Source organism: Gallinula chloropus (genome assembly GCF_964237585.1).
Source record: "Gallinula chloropus genome assembly, chromosome: 1".
Taxonomy (NCBI): Eukaryota; Metazoa; Chordata; class Aves; order Gruiformes; family Rallidae; genus Gallinula; species Gallinula chloropus.
The window spans coordinates 38,316,845-38,332,604 of NC_140085.1; the positions used below are offsets into that span (position 1 = coordinate 38,316,845).

At 37.5% G+C, this 15,760-nt stretch overlaps 1 protein-coding gene across 2 annotated transcripts in view; it reads right to left on the bottom strand.

The window, feature by feature from the left end:
• DOCK4 (dedicator of cytokinesis 4) overlaps positions 1-15,760 on the bottom strand; it is a gene marked incomplete at both ends in the record, with an annotated part of 250,335 nt that overhangs the window by 107,060 nt on the left and 127,515 nt on the right. For both annotated transcript variants that reach the window (XM_084262501.1, XM_084262500.1), the window contains one exon: positions 2,571-2,696. In XM_084262501.1, coding sequence (XP_084118627.1) covers positions 2,571-2,696 — 126 coding nt within the window. The remainder of the gene's footprint in view (positions 1-2,570; positions 2,697-15,760) is intronic.

The window sequence follows — 15,760 nt, forward strand, 5'->3', positions numbered from 1 at the left end:
GGCTTGTGCATCTGCAGACTGCACCAGGGTGCTGGAAAGGACTTTACTAGTGGTTGCCCAGAGTCTGCCCTTAAATCCTGGTTAAACCTAGAAAATGCACATTGATTATACTCACAGGATGACACTTTCACTGCCTGTCCTTCTTCTGTCAGCTGGAATAAACTGAGTTACTTATTTCACAGTCTTTTTGAATCGTATATACTTAATTTCCTAAAACTTAGGACATCTACTTAATTTCCTAAAACACTTGGAGTTCTTCATTTAAAAAAAAAAAAGGAACAAAAAAAAGAAGAGCATTCTGTGGCTTCACCGTGCCAGGCTCCGGTGACATAAAAAGTATCGCTTTATAAAAACATGCATTGTTATTAGCAACAAAATTCTAGTTTGGCACGTCTGCTGATCCTAGTTACTTTTAATGGAAAAAACTTCCTAAGAGAAAAGGATTGATATGATGAAAAATGAAGGTCAGAGAGAGTTTAAATACACCAGAATAGGAGAGAGACTTAAAATATGGCATTTATAAAAGAGACACTGTAGTTTAGCAGCATGAAGTATTTCTTATTGAATAATTCAAGAGAGTCTGGTTCAGAATCCTAACCTCAGTGCTAATTAGTCCCAGCAACATACTTACTTCCAACAAAAATATAAAATAAGATCTAATTAATGACCATTTCCAGTGGCAAAAGATGAAGTTCTCTAATTTATCTCTGAAAACTAGGCACTAGAAGAGAAACAAAATGAAAGGGGAGCTTTAAAAGAAAAAAGCGTTTCAAAGGCTAGGTTCCTGCGGGCATTTCAGTGCCTGGGGCACACTGCTCTGGTTAGCCCTTGGAACTTGTCATTGCAAGAGTGAGGTGATTATTTCTCTTTAGGAGAAGTCTCTTCTATGCCAGTAAACAGAGATTACAAGTTGTACATTGCTAAATTGAGGTGTGCATACATTTGGCCTGAGGAAGCAGAGCACCACAACCCATATATATATTTTTTTTTAAACTAAAAAAGGGGCAAACTGGCTGTCCCTAATTCTTTGAAACCGAGTCAAGAAACATCCCTAGCAGTTCATCACAAAGTATTCCAATAGGCTTTCTGCAGTACATCACACTATTTTGCAATTGTAAAGAGAGGGGATACAAGAGCTATTTATAGAACTTAGAAAATTTGATAGCATAGAGCAGAAGGTCACTAAATCATAGATAAATGTAGAATGGTGTCTTAAGGGGAGCTATGCTGTGCTCAATGAAAATGCTTCCACTGTTACCAGCCATATAATCTACAACACTTATTTGATTCAATAATTAATTCCATTCAACATACATATATAATTTACCTTCAAATTAAATGGCACCTAACTCATGCATTTTGTTGTTTTGAACACTGCAGTCATACCAGCAGAGTATATTCATAATAATGCTAAAACTGTTTTATTAACTTGTGTTCTATGCATGTTTAAGTGATTAGCAGTACTGATCAAGAGTGCAGGACAGATGTTTAATTGGCAGTAAGAACACAACAGTGAATTCTCAGTTGTCAAGTTTCAGGCAGAGTTCAAGAGAAACACATGCCCACAGCTAAAGCTGAGTCTCATTACTGAGTATTAAATGCCTATTTAAGGCCTCCTTGATTAGTGAAGTATTGAAGCTTATTTATTCCTGCCTCAGAACCTTAGTTTACTTCTGATTTAGGTATACAAGAATGCAAAGACAGATTTTTATAAGGAGGAGGTAGCTTCTAGTAAAAATCTGCAGGTCACGAGGATGAGTTATATTTGGGACTGTCAAAGCATTGTGTGTGGACTCAGCTGAAACTAAGATGTGAGTTCTTGCCCACAACATTTCTCAGCAACAGCACAACACCATAATCATGCCCAACTAGTCTGCTTGCAAGCATGCCTGTCCTTTAAAGAGACGTTTGCCTTATATAATTTCCAGCAACCTTTATTTGATTGGGGTTTTTAAAATTAATTTCAAGGATGCAACTACAGATATAACAATCATCTTCTTTCTCCTTTACGTTCACATTGAAACAATCTTTCTATCTTTACTAGCATCTGTTTAGCCCTTTGATATTTTGTCATACAATAAAATCAAACTACAATTTCTACATCCCTATTACCCCCCATTTCCAGTATCTTCATTTCCAGTATTTGAGATGCAAACCTGGTGAAACCAGCAGCTGTACAGTGTCAGTGAAATTCTGTGAATCCTTATTTAGAAAGCTACCAGATCCCAAGAACATAACGTTCTGCTGGTTTTCTCTGCATAGAGCTCAGCAGTCTTGCAGTCAGTCACCTCCACTTCTATTCACTGAAGTGGGGTTCCATCTCTCAAAAAAGGCTGCTATTGCTGTACGCCCTTTTGACATTGAGATAGTAACTATACAATGTATATATAGTGCAGGGGAGCCACTGGGACAGTTCTACCTATCTGAAAAAAATAACACAAAAGTGTCTGTAAAAGTTTAAGAAGTTTTAGAATACAGTATTTATTTGGAAAGCTGCTGAAAACTAAGTAATTTCTCTTTTGTTCTTTTTGTCTTGCTACTTTTTAAGAATTTTTTTCCTTTTAACTTACCAGGCATTATAATATTGGAAAAGCCTAGTTTCCTTGTAATGGATACTCCATGGGTGAACATGGATGTATACTCCCTCCTAATTTGTTCTATGTCTCCATGAAGCAACTGAAGAGAAACTGCCAGACCTGAAAATAAAAAAAAAACATGGAAAAATAAGACATTCAAACATTGTGGTCACCTTTTTAAAAATACTGCACACTTGCAATTATGTATGTTTTGCTAACAAATCAGAAAATGCAGAGGAAGTTCAATACCACCAAGCCAGCCCAACTCAATTTATTTTATGTATTTGAGAGGGGTACCCCCAAAACAACCGCCCATGTAAAAGCACCAGGAAATTATAACACATGTGCAACTGAACTACAATGACATGTTGGATCAAAATTATCTCAGTAGGGATGGACTGAGGCCTTAACTGGAATAAGAATTAGAAAAATGTAAATTTAGAGAATCTTCAATCAGTAGTACTTTCTACCACTTCCTTCAACACAACCAACATCATTGGTATGCAAGAAAAGGTGCAAACACAGTGGTTCCTATTTATGGGAGAAGCATGGAAATCTCACTACAGTGCATTTTTTTACTTGAGACAAAGTTACACAATTTATTAATCCAAAATCCTAAAAAGCAAACTCTAATAAACAATACAGCATAAACAGTATCTTTTATTTAGGCACAGTAATTTAATACTGACTGGAATTACAGCTTTTTTCAAGATTCACCAGATTTAATCAATCACACTCTTTGCTATGTTTGCCTTAAGACATCCACAATGCAAAGGTGGCCATATAGTATTTTTCCAATACTTATTCCTCTAGAACCAATGAAAAATAACTTCACCTACTTTATCATCAGGATACAAACAAATTGCAAACAGTATACTTCATATTACAGATGAGTAACAAAAGCAGACATGCCTTTTGATTATTTCAAACATAATCACTGAGGTAGCTTTACAGCTTGTAAAGATTAATCTTTCCTGACCTTCAACATTACTACAGCGTATCATATGTCAACATACAGAGTGAGGAGAAGATAAGCATACACTGAGCAACTTGAGATAAACAGACAACTCAGAGTCATAACTAACTTTAGATTAAACTTAAGTAGATAACATGTGCACACAGACTGAACAACAAGGTCATCGGTCCTTTGGGCTTTGGAAGAAATTTCCCCTACAAACATGTTACTATTTGACTGAATAAATTTACTTGAAGTTTGACAGTTCTTAAATCAGCGCTTGAAAAATCTGTACTAAGTGCTGCCAGTCCAGGATACTACACTAAAGAGATCAGAGATCTAATTAGCATGACAACTTCCATCTTTTTTCCTCTTAACTACACTTACATTTTATTATTTTGGGATCCCAGAAAAATGTAATGCTCTGACCAGACTTTCATTCTCTCTTGAAAAACAGATCACCTACACTTCTGCATCTGAGTACATAAATAAATCTTACAGGGAAAACATTCAGTAAAGTCTATTTTTAGGACTGTATCTAATGCCATGAATGTTAATTATTTTGGTCATGGGAATTGGTTCTGCAGTTATCTGGTTAACTTTTAGGAAATAGTGAGAATTAATATTGGTTTAGATGAGAAAAGAAACCTCACTGTGGCTAGCTAATGGTACAGCAGGTTGGAGAGAAGTCATAGAGGCAACATTCAGACTGTTAGGGAAGGTGATCAGATTTTCATTGCTACATGGGAAGAGCTAGGCTGGGTATAAGGATATTTAGCCCAACTCCAATCTTCTTTCTTTCTTTTATATTTTAAGCAACTGTTACACATACATATAGATATTCATACCCTCATATGCCCCTCTTGTACTGTTTCCTTGGAAACCTAAAAAACCTCCCCATTTGCCATTGTTCCAGATCATATCAATCACAACAGCATTAATCAGATATTGTACACCGCCTGGCGTTGAACAAAGTTATTGTGCTTTATAAACAAAAGCTGAAGACCTTAAATACAATTAGTACTACAGTTTTCTTCAGTTACAAATTTCACAGATTTCCTTGCAGAATTTTATTTAGCTCAAAAATGAGATGTGTCAAAAAGACTTCATCAATGGCAAAAGAGTTTCAACTTGAGAAATAAACTGCCTGTCAAGCACTTGAAATACTTGCTCATGCAAGGCAAAAGAGGCATTAGAGCTCTGTATTTCACAGTGTTCATTGTTTGAAAATGAAAAGTCACAGATTCCCAGGGCAGTAAGAGATGGATGGGACCCTTGGAGATCAGCTAGTCCAATGCCTCTGCTAAAGCAGGATCACCCAGAGCAGGTTGCACACCATCACGTCTAAACAGATTATGAATACACAGAGAAAGAGACTCCACAACCTCTCTGGGCAGACTGTCCCAGTCCTCTGTCACCCTCAGAGTAAAGGAATTTCTCCTCACGTTGAGGGAGAACTTCCTGTGTTCCAGTTTGTGCCCGCTGCCCCTTGTCCTGTCACTGGGCGCTGCTGAGAAGAGTCTACTCCAGTCTGCTTGACATCCACCCTTTAGATATTTATAGACATTGATGAGGTCACCTCTCAGTCTTCTCCTGGCTAAACAGACCCAGTTCTCTTAGCCTTTCCTCATAGGAGAGAAGATCCAGTCCCCTCGTCACCCTCACAGCCCTCCACTGGACACTCTCCAGTAGTTCACTGTCCTTCGTGAACTGGAGAGACTAGAAGTCATATTTTTATACCCAAAAGCATCAAGAAAATCTATCAAATCTCTCAGTGAACAGACTTAAAACATGGTTTAGTCATTTAAATAATAGTTTAAATATAGTTTTTGAATACAAATGCTACGCATCCCCCAACTCTTCAGAATAATGAAGAATATCGGATTAAAAATAGAAAAGTTAATGTTACATGGTGTCAAATAAAAAGGGAACTGACAAGGCAAACTGCTATAGTTAGGAACATATGGACTTTATGTAATCAATGAAATGAAGGCGATCCCCAGCGAAGTGTTCTGATTGCTCTCTGAAAGCTCCACTAATTTTGCAAGGAAACTAGTCCTCCCTACATTAAGGACTTAAAAGTCAGAAGATGCATACTGTTACTGAGGTGCGATACCCAGGTTACTGAATGGGTTACTTGAATCCCTACTGATTTTGTACATTCAGTAATGGGCAAAAGGAAGCACTGTACATGAACAACCAGGAATTTCTTTAGTCCTAATGAAAGTTTAATGGTGTAATCAAAGAGTTTAGTCCATTTCCAACAATACTAATACACCCCAAAGAAAATACTGTTAAAATGATATATATATGCAAGATGATTCCAGTATCTACTGCTTGCTCACTCTTCCATTGCCCCTCTGTAGTCTTAAGGCCAATAGTTTGTTTCAACCTGGGAAGGCAGGGTATGGTAACCAAGCAAATCCCCATTGTTTTGCCACGAGGAGTAGGATGTTTCCCATTTCTTTTTTCTCTTAGCTCCTCTCGGAGTAATTTTTATGTATGTTAATGTGCTATACACCTTGTTAAATCTTCACTGGTCTGCAAGTCCACATTACATCTTCATTCATGATGCGTAAGTTATATATGCCACATATATGTTCTTTGTTATGTTTCCCCTAAAACTGTTTTTATTCTGCTTTCAAGGTCACACTATTTGATAACCAGTAATTGGCCACTTTTTCATAAGTTTGGAGCCTCCAGTATCCATTCCAGGCCTATGTTATGGATATATGTCTTTTCTATGTTCCATTTTAGTCTAGGGTTATAGAGCACTAACTCTACACAGAGTAACTACATGTTATAACTAGATATTAAATGCAAAGCATATAAACCAAAGTGGGTTAACACCACACAACTGTACAAAGCTAAGCAAGGGTTAAAACAAAGTCAATATAATTTATTACATTGTCATTAGATAAATGCATTTACAAGTTAGAACACATCTCCAGGCAGGCTAAGACAAGCCCAGCCAGCCAAAGGTAACGAGGACTGTCCTGTCAATTAAACACAAGCCACGGCCAGTTACAAGCCATGAAAATCCCATATTTTTGGGTATGTAAAAATACAATATACTCGCCAAAGAAACTAGACACCCATCATGACCAAGCAACCATGCACCTGAAATGAAAGCCATGGGGAAGAACTACTTTAAAAAGATGGAATAATCCACATTTTACAAGGGACGTGTAAGTTTGTATCCTTATTGTTAAAGCTAACTAACATCAATTAAAATATACTGACACGTCACAGAGCAACTGGAATTTTCAGAAGGTTGCACACTCAATGGACGTGAAGACAGGCTCCCTCAGACACTGCAAAACAAAGTGGAATGAAGAGGAACCGACTCGTTGAAAAATGTCACCTTCCTCACCACAATGAAACCAGAATTTTGCAAACCATAATGGCCAGAAAGCCACTGAATTCAATTTGAAAGTGATGAAAGTTATCTCCATGGAGAAGAAATGGAGAAGTGGAGTGGAAACATTACTGCTTCCAGAAAGGAAGTTTTAATCACCAGACAGTAATGAGACAGGGTCAAGGTGGAGCAGGCTTCCTAAGAATTTGGTCAGCAGCTAATCTGGGAGAGATTGAGAAGCACTCAAGGGAAAGGAATGCAATCAAAACAACACAGGGACATTCTTTTTTTTTTATACAGAGAAAGTTAAATCTTTGACATCTGTACTATGGGAACATGAATACCTTTTGTGTCACATAACAAAGGTAATAGTCCTTAGTTTTAATTTATTCCACTCTGATGATGTATGTCAACATCAGTTCTTTCCCATCTCATTTCATGCACTAGACAATAAAATTACTAGCTTTTGAAAAAAATTAGAGCATTCCCGATGGAACAGCTGTGCATAGACAAAGCAAAACAGAAAACTGCAACATGCCACCATAACACCCCACATCTGACTGTGCCTGATACAATCATTACACTATGAGACCTAGAATCAACCCAAAGCTTCATAACTATAAATTCTCCATTTCTAGAACACTAGGAGCTAAAACATAACAATGAAAATTATTATCCTGTCTCTGAAGGACTGGCACATTTTCTTTAATTAGGTACATAGTGTAGCTTTGTCCCCTCAAAAAAAAAATTCAATTACCTCCCAGTGGTAATTAAAATATCTTGTGTTAGCTATTATTCATTATTTACTCCAGTTTTGAAGATATTACTACAAAACCCTGTGTGGGAATGCAAACTGATCTGCCTTTATTTCTTTTGCAAGCACATGAGATTTCTCACAATTAACTTGCACCATAGTTCATTATGTATTATTTTTATCATTGAGATGAAAGAGAACACAGAAAATGGACAACATGCTGAATAAGCATTCCAGATTTTTGTTAGATCTTTCATTTTATCTTAAAGTGGCTTTTATACTGCATTATTGATCTCTGCATTTAGTTACGACAAAAGGCAACTGTTTATTATGTTACAGACCACTTATTTGCATTTGGGCTGCTGGGGGGAGGGGAAAGCATTTACATTCAGCTTCTATCTACTGGCAGCAGAGAAACCTAGATCATATTAAAAGAAAATGCCTAGCAGCTGCTCAGGAAGCTGCTAGGAAAAAAAAAAAAACAACCTCAGTCAGAATGCTATTCAGCACTGTTTGTATTTTAAGAAAGGTAATAAAATAAGGCATCTGTCCAAATAAAGCTGCCTGAGGGTATTAAAACTATTCTGAAAGCATACAGGTGTTCCCATTTCTGGTAGTGTTTAAAGTGTCTGTATTATCCTGCAAAGATAAAACCAGTAGATTTCCACATTGTTATTGGCAAACAAATGATTTATTGATTTAATGTGATCTGGGGAAAAAAACCCTGTATAAATCTTGCACAATTTGGCCACAGTAAAACATAAAAATCTATGTAGCAAAGCACATAAATCGCAGTCTAGGAACAGAGGGAGTGGGGGGAGCAACCACAAAAGGAGAGGCAGAGTCAATCCTCACTGGCCTTGTTAAAACCTTGATTGTGATTACTTTGCATTCCAAATTCTTTCTCTTTTCCTCAGCTTTAAATTGTGCATTTTAGCTCAGTAAAAATGAATTGAAGAAAAACAGCCTTTGCAAAATTTTGACAACTTTCTTGAAGCTTATGAATGAAATGAACTCCTGTACCTAAGGCTTTTGTCAGAAATGCTCTCAAGTGTGGACAGTTGTGGGTTTGTTTTTTTTTTTTCTTCGCACGTAATAAACACTTACATGCAAATAGCATTACATTATCATAAGGAAACTGGCTTGGAATTTCTTTACAGGGGAGACTGCTAAAGCCTCAAGTATTTCTTGCCAGAATCACTGTAGAACAAAAGGACCTGAAGGTTAAAGAACTACTATAAGCATCTAGTCTAATCCACCTATACAGACAACAATCTCAGCAATGTTTTCTCCAATTTTTACCTTACTAAACCCACTGATGCCTTTCTCTGTCAATACTCTCAGCATGTCAATACTCATTTTCACATGACATTGTTATGTTACAAAGGTAAATAATTTTGCTCAAAAATTTTTAAAATACTGTTTTGTTAACAAATACTATTAGACAATTCACAAAATACACATTTTTTCAATTATAACTCTTTTATATGGCTTCTAGTGAACATAACAGACAAAAGGTTCCAGGGAAACATCTGTTATTTTCTGCTTCATGAAGTGCAGCTCTGCAATGCTACCAGCTTTCACACCATTGTATTAGAAATGCAGCTACTTCTATTCCAATTCTGTGCCTTATTTCAAATAAAGAAACAGTCAAGGTTTAACTGGGACCTGAAGGCATTGTTAAAAACAAATCCCCACCAACATAAAAGCTCAGGTAGCATTTGTAATTACTTTGCAGATACAACCACTGAAGGAGTTAAAGTCATGCATGTATGTTCTATAATCTATCATTCCTAGTGGTCTTTTTATTCTTTCAGTCAACAACATGAATTAACAGGCAGAATGGATTTTTGGAAAAGGCTTATAAAAGCATAACCAAACTCCAAGGTGGAAATATGAGCCAGTTATTCTCATTATTTAGCCTTAGCTAGGAATTTCCAGGTTTAAATTCAGTACCATTTCTATCACATGCAGAAATAGTGTGGCCAGCAGGACCCGGGATGTGATTGTCCCCCTGTACCCATCACTGGTGAGGCACTGCACTGTGTTCAGTTTTGGGACCCTTGCTACAAGAAAGATGCTGAGGAGCTGGAGCAGGTCCAAGGGCAAGAAAGCTGTTTAAGGGTCTAGAGCACAAGTTTTATGAGTGGCGGCTGAGAGAACTGGGATTGTGTATTCTGGAGAAAAGGAGGCTAAGGGAGACCTTATCCCTCTTTACAACTACCTGCAAGGAGGTTGTAGCCAGGTGGGTGTTGGTCTCTTCTCCCAAGTAACAAGCAATAGGAAAAGAGGAAATGGCCTCAAGTTGCAGCATGGGGGTGGTGTTAAAAGCAGTTGAGTCATTCCTGGAGGTATTTAAGAGACACAGAGAAGTGGTGCTTCGGGACATGGTTTAGCAGTGCACTTAGCAGCGCTAGGTTTACAGTTGGACTCAATTTTAAAGGTCTTTTCCAACCTAAATGATTCTGTGATTCTATTATCACAGTACTGAACAGCAAATCTTTGCTTCTACTGGACATTAGATGTCCCTGGTAGTATCACATTGTCACATTCTTCATTCTCTAAAAACAATTTTTTTAGCAACACCACAGAGCACAGTAGGAATTTAACTTTATTAGAGCCCTCATCTCCGGAACAGTCTACAAGTCATGCTGTACGAAGGGCACATACAGATAGCTACACAAAATATCTACCTTGAACTTGATTTTTAAAGTCCTTATAGTAAACCTACAACTTTCACAGACAATACCATAAGCTTGAACAGCTACAAAAATGTACAAAATTACACCTGGCTGGTCTGTAAGTCTGCCATCTTTAAGGAGTAATATCTTTTCAGGCTGGATATATTGCATAAAATATTACATGTTGGATTAGGCTACAAATTTTAAAGATTTGATTACTTCTGAATTTGGGAAAAGGGCTTTACCATAGATTGCTGAGCAATATCATCCACCCTGGAAAAGGTCATGATTCTGGCATGGTCAAAGTTGTCATTCAGGGCTAAATGATCTTGAACAACAATTTCTGTGAGAAGTTCTCTATACATCTAATCTTTCATCTTTAACATTTGTTGAAAACAAAAAGTAATGCCTCATGTACTTAGCAAAGCACAGATGAGTACTATTCTTACTTTAAATGTATTTCAAATAGCAGCCTTCACTGACAACTAATTCTTAAACACATCAAAATGGAATACGTATAATCTCCTTGTCACAAAACGCAACAAAGATTAAAACTGACAGATTAGTAAATTGTCATACAACTAGAGTAATTAAAGAAATGCACTTGCTGTGTAGATACAAGATATATTTCAGAGAACTACTGACAACTGTGAACCCTGCTGAGAAAAGGCAAACACCAGAGAACTTCTCTGTGATTAATCATATGACCAGGAGTTACCCAAGTCAGGTACTTCATTCTCTTCTATGTCCAATGCATGTAAGCAGTCCTGCTCTCCATCCTCCCCATTTTCTACTAGCCCTTGCTTCACTTCATTCTCTGCTGTGAGCCTATGCAGCCAGGAGAAATTTTTTGGCTAACAACTAGAGCTGCTACTATATCAGCAGGGAATAGAGATTTTTGATTCCCATCTGACATTTCTCACACCAATTCACAGGAAGAAGTTGTCCTTGCAACAACTCAGTGGGGTAACCCTGTGAACTGCTGGGGTAGTGTCATGCAAACACAGTCACACTCCTCCTTGTACCTAGAAAACACAGTAAATTACCACAGCTCTGTTCCTAGAAATACTGTGCTCTGTAAACATAATACTGTCCCCTGCTGTATTTGATCTCGTAGCTTTTCATCATATGAAGTGAGAAAAAAATGATGCTCCTCGGTTATCATTACTAACAGGCTTCCCCCTCCAAATCAAGGAATTTGTAAGCTAAAGCTTACTAGCTGTGATGAAACAGACAGAGCATACAGTTTTCCACCTGTTTTGGTGTTTGTTGTTTGGGTTTTTGGTTGGCTTTTTTTTTTGGGGGGGGGGAGGGGGAATGAGGTGTTTATTTTTTAATTTTTAAGTGTTTGACAGTAACCATGGAGAAAAGATATCAATTAGAGTGCCAAGAGACTGGTGAATGCAGGTAAATAGGCATGGGAAGACATACAGTGCCCCAAAGCACAAACCACTGTTCCTATCCAACTACCTCCACTGCCACACTTGGCTTAGAACTTGTGTTAGTTTGTGCATTGGGCTGGTCTACCTTATGCCTTCTCTGACCAAGTCTTGCACAACCACTGAGCTAGACTGAGATTTAGGGCCAATTGACACAAATGCTGCAGAACAAATCAAAACACATATGAGGTAACAACCATTCCCTAAACCCAAGTATGTTTGCTTTATGAAATTTACTGGCTGAATTAAAATGACAGCAGTGTAATAAAACTTGCTTTTGAATGAGCAACCTCACTGAAATATAAAGAAGTTTCCACTTTGAACTGGTGTTGGACAAACATAACCTGCTGAGGACCCTTCCTACCTAACGTACTGCATGACTTCATGAATAATATTCCCCCTTATATGCCAGTTTGTCCTTCCTCAGGATGGGATTCTTGGCAAGCATCTATATAGGGCTTTGAGTCCCCCATGCTTCAGCCTGGACATTATGCAGTCGCCCATTTCCTGACCAGTCTCCTTTTCTTAGGCAGCATCACTTTGTGGATTTTTGCACAGGTACATGGAAACAAGTTTCAATGCATTACAGACAGTAACGTAACCATCTGAAAAACATACTTGTGCACCTTTCTCCTTTAAAGAAAAGTTTAACAGTTTGTGGCTAGCATACTTTAAAAATTCTTTACCACAAATCAAACCACAACCTACCCTTCTTAAAAACATCCTCCCAATCTAGGTCTATTTATCCACCATATTTAAAAAATCATGTTCCAAACAACTACTGATACAATATACAAACAACCACTATACAGCATACTGATACAATAATTTCTGATTTTATTATGACTTAAACTGTATGCAAGCAGATATGATTTATCTAGATTTTTCAAGAGCTGTATTTTGAACCCCATGAAACACTGTCACTATATTAAAAAAGGAGGCAAAAAGAAAAAAAAAAGAAATCATGCTTTTGTGGCAAGAGAAATCCCACCACTTTGAATATCTCTGTAAAGCTTAAGGTCCTCCCACCCACTACAGTTAATGTATATTTAACAGTGTTTCCAGTGGAGTTGCAACATAAATTTGGGATTGCTACCACAGAATACACCACACTGCATTCAGTAAACGTACAATTAGGTTACATCATTCTTGTCTACATCATCAGAGCATTCCAAGATAATGGCACAGGAAAAAGACCTTCCCACCACATTTGCTATTTTTGTGGAACCCACAGAAGAGTCCAAAGCTACAAAGCAGCTAGATACGTTTATAATCTTACCCCAGTAAATTAATCTCCACAGGATTAAAAAAGGATTTTCACCTCCTTTGCTGTAACAACTGAAAAATGTGTGTATCCTTGTCTCAGTTCTCAAGAATTACTGCATCACACACATGCAGCTTTTCAAGACTTGGTACAAGGGATTCTAAATTGGCCTTTACACAGCAGTTCACACATGCGAATGTTAGTTACCTAAAGTGAAAAGTGGAGCAAAAAGGAATGTCTTGCATCCCCTTAAATCTAAGCAATCCAGTCTTTCTTCTCCAAGAAGGGTAAAGAAAAAGGCAGTTTCAGTGCATCAATTTTTTAATATGCTCTTTGTAAGGTAACTCATGGGGGAGAATATTCACATGTAACACAACACCAAGTTTTAAATCTCTCCTCTATAGGATTTGCTAAGAGGACATGAATACAGTTCACACTTTAGAAAATTATGCACTACTCGGCAAGCTTTAGCAGGGCTTTCACTTTCCCCATGGTATAATGCATAATTTCTAATTGTGTATGAAGTTGAATAGTTGCTGCAGGGAAGTCTGAGAAGCCAAGTGATTAGCATGCTCACCTGGGACACACGAGACAGACTGAAAATCCTTTTCTAAATCAGTCTGAACCAAGACTTTTTTGGTCTTTGAAGAATGTCTCAAACACTGGAGTAAATTTCTCTAGTAAGCACAGTGAATATTTATGTATTTCCTGAAATGGCATGGGCACAAGAGTCACAGCAATCACCTCCAGCACTTTTTTTTTCAGCCTAGTGCCCAAGCAGCTAAATCTAGCTCCCCATATTCTGATAGTGCCAGTGTTCCTTCCAGCTGTGCCCAGCTACCCACCTGGTTCTCAAATTCAAGTAGTGGGGGAAACAAGATTACCTCAGCTTTAGGTACCTACAGGAAGATCTTGAGCCTAAGGAGGTAGCAAACTCACAACAGATACTTTGAAGATGCTGATAGTGTAGGGGATTATAGAATGAACCATCACTGTTTAACTATTTAACTTGCTCACAGCCATAAATGGGCAATTTTTGTGGACAAGAACCCTCTACTTTGAGACTGCTCCAACCACTAGACATAAAGCACTGCTCCAGTTGCTAGACATTCCTGCCATCATCATGTGCTGTGCTAAAAAAAAAAAAAAACCACACCAAAAAACCCCTTTGAAAATCTAAAGAATTGGAGAGGAAAAAAAGTGATATAAGCAAGGATATGAAGTTGAGTGTGATAAGTTCTTACCAAAAATCAGAAGAACATCAGAAATCTGCTGCATAAGTATGTGCAAGTGGAGTAGCATTCTCTTATTTTTATTTATGTATTTTTCTATAGAGCCATGTTTAATGACAAACAGATGTGGCCTTGCTCTTTTAACCCTTGTCCTGGAATGCACTTTTAAAACACACATTTTAAAAATCAACAGGTTCGCTTTTAGCACAGTAATTCTGTGGGCAAATGAAGCAGCTATTATATGATCAATAACAGATTACAAGGCACTTTGTGCATTAGTGACTGCTTTATTAAAGAGGAAAGCATCCCACATCCAATACTATCTGTTTACTGTAGACCCAAGAAATGTCCAGAGGATATTTTCACAGTCACACAAAAAGAATAAGATCTGCACCTATGACCCACATTGCCAACCCTACAAAGAGATTTTGACATTTGACAGAAGCCCAAGCTTTGATATGAAAGAAAAGGCTTCGGCTAGGCTTCACTGTCTAAAAAATATCATAAGGGGATAAAGGAGGATTTTATACGATTTGAGAGAAGCCAGGAACTGCTTTCTGTATCTGCAGTATACATTTCACCAATCTCTGGTCATACAGATACAGAACTAGAAATGTGTTCTTTTCCTTATAAGACTGATGTAATTAAGTGTGACTTCTATGGAGGAATATTCATTTTTTCCAGATTTTTTTGCATTTTGAACAAAAGTAACTGGTTTTTAATTCCAAGGGAAAAAAAAAAAAGGAAAAATAGTACTTTATAGTCACCTCTGCTCCAGATATTACTGAAACCTTTTTTTTTTTTTTAAGATTACAAAAACATCTAGTAGCACTTACTCTACAAATACTACAAACTCAATGTAAGAAATAACAAGGCTATGCAGCAAAGGCTGTAGGACCTGGCTTTGTATTATTGGTTTTATCTCCTATACTGGACAACCAGGTATTTTCCAATAAGCTAATACCTGACACCAGCTGCAAAGACCAGTAGAGAATACTACTACTCTAGTCTCTGCCAGGCTAGAAAGATCTCACTCCAGCAAACCATGCTAAATTAGCTGTGAGACTGAGTCCTTCCATTCTCACATCTGATGAGAAGTGGAAAGGGGAATGAACAGCGGTTTCCCACTCCTTTCTGGGCTATATTAAGTGATGGTCATTTGTCTTTATTTGATCTGTTTGAGACACAACCCAAGAATAAGATACAAGAGGATTCTGTACTTCAGAACTGTCTTGAGTTTAAGTAGAAAAAGGACTTTTTTGGGAGTGGGGATCTGAATGTAAAATACAAATGCTATAGTCTGGCAATATGTGTTTGTTACATGCAAGACACTGAAAATATGTTTTCAGTTTCCTTTCTAGTTTCCTTAGAAAAATTTAAGATTTTTTTTTCCCTGAAGAACGTCTTGAAGTTCAGCAGTGGGAAGTAACTATTTGTGAAAGCTAAAGACTCTTTGAAAATCTCCTGACATGAAAGCAGCTGTATGGGACAGGATCTGAAA